Genomic DNA, 12875 nt, shown 5'->3' with positions numbered 1-12875 from the left:
ATTCGAAGAGTTTTTGGACTCTTGGAAATATAATTGAAACAAAAGATTTTCTTTTACCTTGCATGAAGATTTTGATTTTTATGCGACCTTACAAGAAGGACCTTTTCACTATTTTTAAATTAATAAGTAAAGATATAGTATACGTAAATTGACTTACTGTTCAAATCAATTCTAATGGATGCATTAATAGGTTCTGTTAGGTTTGTGTTGGATGCTTTACAGGTGAGCTCCACCATGAAATCCGAACGCTTTAGCTCCATAATAACTAGCTCGTTTCTGACCAAGCCTTGCGATGTCCGGAAATATGTATCATCCAAGAGGGCACCTTCTCTCCACCAAGTGACAATAGGAGCAGGATTTCCTGGAAAGCCAGAACCATCATTATGTACGATACATGACACTATCAGAAGTAAAACTAGAAATCAATGCAAAAATTATAGAATAAAACTTGAGGCCTTCTACTAGGGGGAAAGTTTTTGAAAGGCAATATATTTTCCTTTTGTGAACTTGTCTCTGATAAAACTGTTTCATGTGAACTGAACTCTGATGAGTCGAATTAAATGTTTTCTGCTAGGAAGGTTTTGATTGAAATGTTTTGAGTAATTCGAATTTTTTCAAAATTTGATTTGTCCAAATTCGAATTTTCCCCAAACTATCCAGCATTTTTACCACTTCATTTCTTTCTTGATTACTCGATGCCCTGCGTTTTACTCCAGACACGAAAGTCATAACCAAAACTACCCTCCTAGAAATCTTGTATACGAAATAAGTTTCCTTACATCGGTTTTCCGATCTACTTATGTCGTCCCCACCAGCACAGTACATTTATGATTGCAATTATTCTAAATTATATGCAATCGGAATTCGTTATTTATTTAAAAAATGAAAATCATATTTTAACTTAGATAAAATCGAAGCATACAATTTGGTATTCCAAGCACTTATTATGTATTAAATAAATAATATACAGCTGAAATCTCGATTTAACGGTTGATAATGTTTTATTGAAAATAACATTAAATATCTTTATAATTAAATCAAAATTATCTTCCAATTGATTTAGGTTCTTAATTTAATTTCGAGCATAATGCATATCAGTAGCTTATAAAAATCTTAACATTGTAACCTAAACTGCCTAGTTTCTTTGAAAAGGAGATAAAAAATAGTTCTGAAGTAATAATAAATAAACAGATATATCTGTTTACAATTATGAATTAACCTGCAGTGAATTGTTATTTAATGCATATGCATTTATTTGTAAGTATAATTACATGCATTTATACATAACTACATAAAAGTTTACAGAACAAAATGCTACTCCAAAGTTTTCGCATTTCAATAAAAATTGTCTCCCGACCAATGGGAATTACGGCTATGCAGTAATTGTACAATAATAAAACCGTTAATTGTGCTTGTACATATTAAGCAGTTTTTATAGTTGAAATACCAACACAAGAAAAATATTACTATAAAAAGTTTCATAGAAATTCAATCAATTCATACGGAAAACAAAGAAAAATAGAATGATACTAAATATAAAAAGTTAAATTTTGCTACTAATTTTAAGCTGATATAATTCATCTTATTATATCTACTAGATTCATATAATTTTACGACAAAATACGCAACATATTGCAAGTCAGAAAATATGGTTAAGGATTAAGGCTTATTTAGTTTTAATTAGGTTTCTGCATATTTTTGCATTAAAATAGTTTTCATCATTAATATAAGCAATAATTTGCATGCTAATTTGTTAAATTTATTTACATAGATATTTACAAAACATTCTAGGTGTTTCAGTAGTAAGCTCCTGAAAATGGCATTAACTTAATTCTTCTGTTCCCTTTAAATTAATTTTAGTGTATTTCTACTGAAGTCTTTGTATTTAAGTTTCAAGATTACTTTTATGTCCGATGTAAATTACTAAACTACACTGAATATTTATGTAATAATGGTTGTAGCATTAACACAAATTTATATCTTTCACCTTTAATAGCTTTCTGAATAACTTCTGATCACCTCTGAAGATAAATAAATGTTTCTTTATACCAATGATCTCTGATAAAGAAATACATAAATTTATAATTCGCACTGGAATAAAATAACGTATTTAATTACATTAAATACGCTGATGAATTATTCTCATTATAAGGGCTTGCAAAAGAATAAGTTAAGATTAAATATATTAATATCAACGAATTACTTACGTTACAGCAAATTAAATGTTCATTATCGAGCATTTAATGAATATTCATAATGCAAATGATTCACGAGGAGTACAATGCATGATTATAAGATAAACAAATATACTCTCCCCAATTGCTGCCATATGACGGAGAGTAAAATCATGAAAAACTGCAATATCAAATTTAAAGAAAATTCAAATTTAGACTGATATTTGATGTTTTCGAAAAATGTGTTGTTGTTTTTTACTACTGTTGTTATGCTGGTTTAAAATATAATTCCAACTTTTGAGACATGTAACCCTGCCAGGGTTGTAACTGGAGGCTTGACGGCCCTTGGGTAACAGATTATAATAAGGAACCCCCTCTTTTCCTTATTTTTCTCTCAAACGTAAAACCTTTCTTAAATATCCGTTTTCTAACTGCTAAAATAATGAAATAATTATAATAATAATTATCCAAAGAGGCAATTCGCTCAGAAACGCTATTACTTTCTTTTGGGCATTTTTCGTCGCTCACTATAAAACGGTGTTTCACTTTTCAAACTGTTACCACCAAATATTAGAGCCTTGCATTATATATAAATAAATTATATAATGAAGAATCTGTTGAATGTGTATATGTATGTTTCTCGCATTGTGAAAAAACAACGGTACTATAGCCATCAAAATTTGAATAACATAATCTTCCATAGAATATGGAAATGTGAAAGCCCTAATTTGAATTTGAAATTTGTGTTATTATCTATTTCATATTTTGTAACACTTCAACGAATTTTTGATTAACAGACTAAATGATTTCAAAGCGATCAACGGCAACACTGTATGGAAAAAGAAGTATTTTTATCTCCAGCGCGCGAGACTGTGCATTAGAAATTCTAAAGATATGTTCTGTTTGAATATTTTGTAATACTGTTGTGGAATAGAATTTTATGTTTTAAGTGCGAAGAACATAATATTTAATAAATAAATTTAACACACAAAATGTTAAAAAACATCCCTTTGGGCATAATATAAAATATGAAAGCTTTCAGATTTAATATTATTATTATTACTGTTCAATGTTAATTCTTGGGCTCTATTTTCATCAACTGAAAGCAAAGATAAAACTGGCAAGGCATTTTATCCCATAACGTTTCGCAACGACACAAGCGGGTAGATTCAGGGAAGCCCATCTCTCGAGATAATTGCTAACCTAATCTCTTGCAAAAAAAAAAAAAAAAAAAAACTGCCCTCTTGGCCTCTGAATCGCATTTTTATACCTAATTTCCTAATGTTTGCAGGATTCTACCAGAATGCACTTGCTAGCGCGTCCTTCTCCATCTTTGGCAAGGAGGTTACATACCTTTGGCAACCTGTAGCTTCGTCGAGAAGCGTTACATCTAAACCGGCCTGCCATTTGGTAGCAGGATTAACAATCGATGTATTCGAAATTTTATTTATTTAGAAATAAATTTTATTGTAATTATAAATTGTGTGAAAGTGCTGCAGTTGACTAAGCAATTACGCGTGACAAAATAATAATAATGATGATAAGGATAAGGATTCTTGATAGGAAACGACATTTTCGAGTATCATTGTTATTAATATATATTGTGTTCTATACTTTTACATTTTCGCTTCACGAACTTCGCGAAATTGTAGCTAAAATTTTGGCGGAAATCTAAAATATGGTTGGGGGCCAATACAATAAAGAAAGAATAGTTTTTTTCTCTTCACTCGGGGGCCTCCTAAGCATGGAGCACTGTTTCCCTTGCCTATGTGCAAGTTACGGCTAAAACTGAATATTCCCCTCCAATACCAGATGGTGCATGAACTGAATTCGTTATTTTCGTACGTAATTCGCTGGAAAATAATATTTTATGCTACTATCAAGAGTATCTTGACATAAGAATAATTTGGAATAATATTTTCTTGGTGTATACTAGTAAACCCGAAATAAATTCTTACACAATTTTTTTCTACAAAACCTTTCTTATCTTCTTGAAGAAAACATTTTAACAGCTTCAAAGGCACAACAACTAACAGAATTTACTTTGAAAATAAAAAATAAATAAATAAATAAAAATAAAGTTTTTGACAAGTTTTTATGAAATAGATTTAAATTTTCCACAATAATGGAATATGCGAATGCAAAATGCAGCACAGTATATTACCTTCTACTTCAGAGGTTTAAATTGTTTTGACAAAATTTGGATGAAAAAACATTTTGTTAGCTCTGTTTTTTCAGTCGAGCATTACAACTAGTCTACGCAAGAAGAATATATTAATAGCAATAGAACTGGAATTACATGTGAGCATAATTTATCATTACCTCCTTCAGCTTCGCAGACTAAAGACAGATAGGCTCCTTCATCATACGGGCCTGCTAATCTCTTCAGTTTCTGACCTCTTTCATCCATGATCATGACAGCTTGTGGTGGAACTAAGGAAAAGAAAACGTACACATTTATATGCATGGCTACATACACTCCCAAACTGATGAACTAGCTCATTATGTTTGACGGCTTTTCCTTTGGGATTACTTATATTTTTCTGAAGAACTGAGTTTCGCAGTTAATAATCTTTGTTACATAATTTGTAAATGCTATTTCTGAAAGGAGCAAAAAAATTTTAGATGACATAAAAGTTTTATGACATAAAGACATATAACTTTGTAGATGACATAAAGTTAATATGTTTTCTGCTTTATGTAAAACATAATGGCACCTGTTGGATCATCTACTCTCCGTGCTATTAACGATAAGAGACGATTTGTCAATTATATACCCACGTATATACATATATGTTTGGCAAATACATCATCACAATATTTGTGCCCATACATGCCAGATTTTAGATCAATACATTTGAAAAGCTGATGCATATGGATAAGATATAAGCGTTTCACGTCTATTAACCCCTCTGACTGGCTCAGAGTTTGCTATGAGATCCCAAATTTCCCATATCTACCATGAGAAAGAGATAGTTTCTCGATTTTAAAGCTAAAATGCCCCTTGCACATTGTATCTGGATTTATGCACCTTTTAATATATTGCGTTAATTTCTTGAATATATTTGAAGATGCACTATATATCTATTCTGAAATGTCACAAAAATATTTTAGGCCGTATATTTTAAAAAGATTCAGAGGATTTTAATAGGGATCTATCTGTAGCTGAGTAGTTTAGAAAGACAACAACTGTTCGCCTGGCTATTCTTCTAGTTATATGAGGTTTTTTTTTTTTTTTTTTTTTTTTTTTTTTTTTTACCTGAATATGTGACAACTTATCCTAGAATGTTTTAAATGAAACTAACTATCCTTTTTTAAAACAAATACCTATGTGTTGAATTTTTTAAATATAAATAACGTCAAATCAATTATCTATTAAAATGCAAGTTTAAGGTTTTACTCAACATAATTTTGTACTAAAAATTGGTATTTAGTAGAATTAAATACTTTATTAATATTCCTGTAACGCATGTTATTGTTACAGTTGCAATTTTAATTTCCTTAACTATAGTCATTTACTTTATAGTAGGCACTTCAGTGACACTAACTCCCGGCTTTCATTCGTAACCATAGTAACGACAGTTTCGAAAGGCGATCGAATCTCATAATTAATATTTCCCTTTCATTTACGTTTAGCGTGTTTCACTTCGTGAAAAGCGCATGATGAAAGACTGACTATTGTCTCTAATCAGGTGGAGAAAATAAATAATAATGTAATAATGAAAACGCGCAAAGTAAAAACACCTTGAAGTACCTAATTTAAAGTTGTAGACTGTAGTTATTACTGCACTTGATAAAAGGCAGATATGCACAGATCTTCGAGCTCATGCATGCGTGTGTTTCAGGCGTGAAAGAATCCTCTTGCTATTTATCTTTAGACGTGCTCTTAATCCAGTTTAAAAGCTAAGGTAAGCTATGTATAAACGATTTATGTGGCAATAGAAATACTAAAGTGCTTAACAATGAATTCATGATACTAGCCAACCATTTGCTAATTTTGTTTACTAGATTAATTTTACGTACACATTTTCTAGGCTTAATCTGATGTCAGGCGCACAGAATTTCATTATCATATATGTAGTCCTCAAATTAATGTATCTGAGACAAGAAACAAATTCTTATATAGCTTATAAGAAATACATTCAAAGCTTTAACGTTTTATAAAAAACAGAATAAAAGAAACAAATACTGTATTTCTATTTGAATATGCTTCTGGATTTTCCAAAATGATCAGTAAATTTACAATAGCATTTAATACTTATAACTAATGAGATTTTAATTAATATATATATAATTATTTCTAATGAAGTAAGTCACTGTTAGTTATATTATTAGTAATTTTCTTTTATATATGGCATTGCTTGCTTGCCATGATACTCTTTTGTTTGAGGAGGTTCGCAAAAATATAGGAGGAGCTGCAAACAATGTCAAATGTTTCACTCATTGGGTTGATATCTGAAGACTGTCGTGAAGTTTTTGGGTCAGGCCATGATGTTTGAAAAAGAAATGATTATTGACACTGCTTAGATTTGTTGACATAGTGAATGCATTCTACCATGCAGCACGCAAAGCTTTTCAGTCACAAATATGAAGAGAAGCCGCCTTAGGTCGTTCGGACCATTCCAAATTTCGGTCGAGAAACAAATAACGTCAAGTATTCCATTAGATTGACCTGTTTATTTACGTTTTATTAAAACCTTTTATTCAATTCACGAATTGTGTTTGTTTCTAGAATCTAAAATTTGTTATCGAAATTTAAACTACTTCTTGATAAGCTCTCGATTTCATGTTTGTGCATACATTTTATGTGAATGACAATGCAGTGTAGTGAAGCGAACTTTAAGAAATTCGATTTATGAATATATTTTAATAGTGAAAGGGGATTTCATACAAATCTTTGTTTAACAAAACAAAAAACAAAAAAAAAATCAATAATCTAAGAGTTTCATTGTTTGCACTATCGAATAGCGTTTAAACAATCTCTTAAATAAAGTGTTAATATGAATTTTTTTTACTTAATTTTTGACTTTTCGGCCAACTCACTGGACTTTTGCGATCAATTAGCGCAAACAACTGCTTGGAAGTGGAAGGGTTATTATTCATTGTATAAAATAAGCTTTTATTTAAATCTCACAAAAGAATTAATGAAATGAAAGAAAAATAATTATCATATAGTTCAATGGAAGGGGGCGATGGGAGGTAAAATAATTCTATTTACAAAATTGACCTACAATTTTTTATCACGAATAATACAAGCGTGGGCGCCTGAATACCTAAGTCTAATAATCGAATTGCATTTTCAAAATTATAAGCTATTATGTTCATAAATTTATTAAAACCGCGCTATGATTTTGTTATTCGTAGTATAAAATAGTAGAGGGATTTTGTAAAGAAAATTATTGGCTCTCTTGCTACCGTTAAACTACATAATAAACTCTTTCCCTACTTTTAGTTCATTAATTATTTTATGAAATAAAAGTAAAAGCTTATTTTATAAAAAAAATAATTAATAATTAAAAAAAAACTATTTTGTGTGTTTTCTTTATACGAACACAGAAGTGAAATTCAATCAACAGTATCAACTCAAGCAATCACCTCACTTTAAACTATAGAATGAATACGATGTATTGTTTAACAAATATAGCCACGAAAATTTCATACAAATTACAGTTTTTTACTTCAGTTTCAACATCCATTGGAAGATTCGAGAAAAGGTTTTAATCTAAGAAAAATTGTATATACTATGAAAGGGAATACACAATCTGGTAAAATGAGACAAATTAGACATTTCAATAGCAGATGAAAATTAAAGCAGAATACGAATCAAACAATATACATTATTTAGAAATAAGCATATGCAAGTAAAATTCTGGGATTATAATTAATTATCTGAAAAGCTTGAATGCACTGTAGGAATTATTTTCACTTTATATATGCCCAGTTAACCTGAAAAAGTTTTTCTTTTATTTTCTTTCATAATTTCTTTCATTAAAAGTTTATATCATAAACACTAGCTTATAAGTACAAAATAAGCTATTTTATAAATCAAAATAACTTGTTCTATATTTATAATGTCCAGCATAAGGATTTTGATAAAGCACAGCAGCCCAGAACGTCAATTTATAAATAACATATACTTGAAAAATGCTGTGTTTATATTTGAGCGCAATTTACGGAATTTTTACAAAATGTATACACAGATTATTAATTTAAATTTCTTTCAAACATCTAGTTATTGGTGACAGAAGTTTATATAGTATGCTCATAATTTATATATTAAGCACAAAATTATACAAATTTGAAATTGTACCAAAAAATAAATTTCTCGTTTGTTGTACTGTAAATGTAATATTTGCTGATACCTGCTGTTTGATGCAAAGTCACAAGTGCTTAAGCAAATGGTTATAGACATCGGTGCGAAGTATAGCTTCATTACATTTAATTAACTTGTAAGTTTCGGCATTTGCAAATCAATAATATAGGGTGTCACCCCAAAAAATTACATTTATCGCAGATTTTCAGCTGCGAATCAAAATCGCAGATTTTCAGCTGCGAAGCATTGAGCCCAATACAGTACAGATTAATACAGTATTTCTTGTATTTAAGTTTAGATTCTTCATTAAGGAGCAATGCGTCTTACCCGTGAAAACTCATTTCAAATGCACGGTTTATATTTTGTTAACATCCTGCTATCTGCATGCTTGCTCTAGATCAGCAGTCGTCAACCATTAGAACATCACGGGTCACTACGTATATAATTTTATATTTGACGGACCACTAATATAAATTTAGAAAGAAAAAACTTAAGTCAGACCTTAAAACCAATATTCAACTTTCATGTAATTTAATACATGTAGTTCAAATCTTCATTTTTTAATATAATTTTCGAAACATTTGGTGTTCAGCAACATGCATTTATGGAAATGCAGGCTACGCCCCTGATTATGAGTAACAATTAAAACACTATTAACATCTCACTGATACGCATATTTCGTTCACATCGCAAAATTATATGAAAAGTACAAAAATCTTACCTTCTTGTACAGAAAGCTTCACATTTCCATATCACTCAAAAAGGAACTTCACAAAAAGCAAGAACAAACCGGCAAACGCAAAGCAATATCAGTAAACTGAAAGTGTTATGCCGCCAATTTTTAATTATTGCAAACATAATAATCATCGCTTACTCAGCAACAGCGTTATCGATGAACAGTTAGAAAAAACAAGAACGGAAACTTCCTGTGATGCAATTATAAACAAAAATGCAGAATTATAAACAGAATTTATCAAGTTGCCTATTGACAAGGAGAAAAACTGTATTTTTAACGACTACAATGGTATATGTTTGTAATTCAAAAGGAAATAGAATTCGAGTTCGCGTTATTATTGATAACAGCAGAATATCCATGGATGCCATCTCTCACTTTCAAATGTCGTTAGAAACATCTGCAAAAGTAGCTAAAAAGTTGCTATATTCAGAAGAAATTTCGCTAAAAGCAGTAGCTAAAATTAAATATATATATATATATATATATATAATATGGAATAGGGGTTATATATATATATATATATATATATATATATATATATAACCCCTATTCCATAATAGGTTTTGTTACTCGTCATTTTTTAAACTGAATCTTCATAAAAATATAAATAATGTCCCAGTTTTTCTGAGGACTATCAAAAGGTTCTCCACCACCGGTTGGCGACCGCTTCGCTAGGGAAAATGAACACTGTGAATAGTGGTTTCAGCAGGAGCTACTTGCTACAAATTCCACTAGTCAAAAAACAGTTTCCTGAGCGAGTTATCTAACTTCCTGCGGTTGACCTGAAATAGCCTTGTGACTTCACACCTGGCAACGTACAATCAACCGAATAAATTACACACTTGACGAAATGTATAAGTAAATAAATAAAACTGAGCATAATTACTGACAAACGATCAGAAATTTAAAATGGGATATAACTTAAAATGCAGCTTTTCGTCAAGATATCTTTTCTGATAGTATAATGAATTGACAAGTGGGAACAATATGTGTGTGGGGGGGATGCTTGAAGGAGTAAATAATTCTTAGAATAATAGCAAACATAGTGGGTTATATTCAATGCGAATGCGCACAAGTAGGGTTTCGAGAAAAGGGGAACAGGAGTTTTCTTTTTACTTCCTTGTACGAAGTAAAAAGGAAGTATTGTAATCGCGAAAAGTTTCAGGCAGCATATTTTAATGAAAATATCCTTTTTGACCGCTATCGAATGCAATTTAACGAAGTTTTTGCGTGATATCTGTGCGTAAGGACAGAATAAAAGACTCGTTTCCTCCAAAAAAATTATAAAACTGCTTTAAAATTAATTCTGAAGAGAAATTTTCGTGGCGTCTGTACGAATGTATGTACGTACGTGCGTACGTACGTATCTCGCATAACTCAAAAACGAGTAGCCTCAGAACGTTGAAATTTTGTATATAGGACTGCTATAACATGTAGACGTGCACCTCGTATTTTGGTTGCAATCGGCCGCACCAAACGTATATAAATATATCTATATATATATCCACTCTGTTACCCGGCTCAGTGATTTCAGTTTCTTTACTCTTATATGTTGGTAAATTGTACATTTTTTGCTTTAAAAATGATTGAATTATATTGTTTTTAGCTACCGGTTAAGGTTTTTATGCCTTTAGTAAATCTGTGTGCAATATTTTTAGAATTATCAACAATTTTAAAGTTGTTTAAGTGCCGCTAAGCCTTTTTTTTATGGCGGCCATTGATTGTTTACATTTGAAACAGCAGACTAGTGGATTTGTTGCCAATCTAGAGAAACTTAGCCTCGCAAGAAAAAAGATAACGCCTTCATTTATTATTACCAATTAAATCATGATTAATCCTTTCTGGAATTTTTTCGAGGAAATAAGCATTTAAGATTTACTTCGTAATTTTTAATATAGATATTTTGAGTTTTTATGTATTTTTGCCTTCTCGCGAAGTGAGAACTGAATTAATTGAATGAGAAATACTCAATCGTCTGTGAAAAACTATTCCTTTTTTGTTTTATTTGCTTAATTTCTTTTATACATCATTCTAGCTTTATTATAATATTTGAATAGAACATGTGGCGACGATTAGATAATTCTATTTTTTAAGTGATATAAATTTTGTGCATTATGAGTTATAATATGGACGAAATGTAATACTGTTAAGTGAATCTAGCGCCAGAGTGTCGCTATGGTAAACAAATACTAGAGTGAATTTTAAAGAATGCTATTATTCTTTTGTGGTTTATACGCTGTCGGCGAAGTATATTTAATTCAATCCAACAAGTTTAAATGAAATGCAAGATAAAATGCGTATAATTTAATATTCCGTACAAGGAAGTCATGTGCTGTACACATCAGATTTTTTTAATTTTTATTTTCAAAGGCGCTTGATTATATATCATTGCTCCCCTTGAATCAAAGATGCATGATAATGCATCATAAAACAAATACAAAAATATAATTACAAAAAAAGAAAACAGTAATTAACCTCATTACAATAAAAATAACTACATTGAAACTTGAAAATGGAATAACATATGATTACATTAAAAGCATATAAAAAATTTAGTTTTTGGATATCAACTGCATAAATTTTCTATCTCGCCAATATCGACTGTATAGGTTTTCCTCCTTTATCAAGGAATATTTTAGCAAATAATCTCTGTCCCTCTCGAAATTCTGTTTCCACAAAGTGTACAAGGGACTCTCATATATACCAATGTCGTAGACGTCAACAGTCATACTGAGATTCACAGACCATACATGTAACTATCTAAACTTATACCTTATATTCCGACATAAAACGTGCATGTTTAATACAAAAAATAAGATCGAAATTTACAGAAGCGCTATACACGCAGGATGTAAAAAATGGGAGATTAAAAATAAGGAATAAAAAATTAGATTTAGATTCCGTTATACCTTCAGGTACATCATGGAATTCTGTTTTATCTCCACCATCTATCCATTATTACTCTGATCCATAAATAATTAATCATCATCCGTTCGATCTTTTACCAAGCGGAAACACCATTGCTGCAGGACAATTTCCATTTTCTTTAACACACTGAATGACTTTGCATTTGAAACAAGTATTGCGTTGTTCCGTTTGGCCGGAGCCATATTTATTACTAAAAGGGTCAACAGTATTTCAACTAAAGTAAATGCTTTTTACTAAAGCCCTCAATGTTTGCTTCAAAATCACTGCTTCAAATGACTACAGAAAAACAAAACACCTGACTCTTATTTCAGCGCATTCATTAGGGTCAGGAGGGCATTCTTACGCCAAATTCTGTCCCTCTTTTCTCTAAACCATAGAATAAAATTCTTGTGCATAGCTCTTTTGCGAATTATTGACTCCCTCAAACATTCTTCCCACACATATTGTATCTCTTATCACTTGTCAATTCAGTATATTATTTGAAAGCTTGGGAATAATCTTCGAACTAATGACTTCAGAAGACATTGTACATATATCTTTATGTTTTTCATATCTTTAAGCTTCTTTGTAAGGAAAAAGGTGCGAGTTGCACTGCGAATACCTCTAAAAATTAATAAATGTAGTTAGGAATTATAGGTACGCGTTGTATACATGGCGCGTTATACGCCTCAATATACAGTACTATGAAAATTTTGACATTGCTTAATTACGATTGTAATGACGT

General features: G+C 30.6%; 1 protein-coding gene and 1 long non-coding RNA gene across 5 annotated transcripts in view; one reads left to right on the top strand and one right to left on the bottom strand.

The window, feature by feature from the left end:
* Positions 1-12875, bottom strand: part of LOC118194633 (neural cell adhesion molecule 2-like) — a 700988-nt gene that overhangs the window by 129115 nt on the left and 558998 nt on the right. For all 3 annotated transcript variants that reach the window (XM_085815883.1, XM_085815885.1, XM_085815884.1), the window contains exons 4-5: positions 4497-4607; positions 158-361 (exon numbers count right to left, since the gene is read on the bottom strand). In XM_085815883.1, the coding sequence (XP_085672009.1) occupies positions 158-361; positions 4497-4607 (315 nt within the window). The remainder of the gene's footprint in view (positions 1-157; positions 362-4496; positions 4608-12875) is intronic.
* The window catches only part of LOC146997776 (uncharacterized), a 620175-nt gene that overhangs the window by 211478 nt on the left and 395822 nt on the right, over positions 1-12875 (top strand). The window lies entirely within an intron of this gene.

Source organism: Stegodyphus dumicola, chromosome 4, assembly GCF_044657685.1.
Source record: "Stegodyphus dumicola isolate Sdum_Otavi_A_Nest chromosome 4, ASM4465768v1".
NCBI lineage: Eukaryota > Metazoa > Arthropoda > Arachnida > Araneae > Eresidae > Stegodyphus > Stegodyphus dumicola.
The sequence above is the reverse complement of the archived record's forward strand: the minus strand, read 5'-3'. Positions and strand labels throughout refer to the sequence as shown.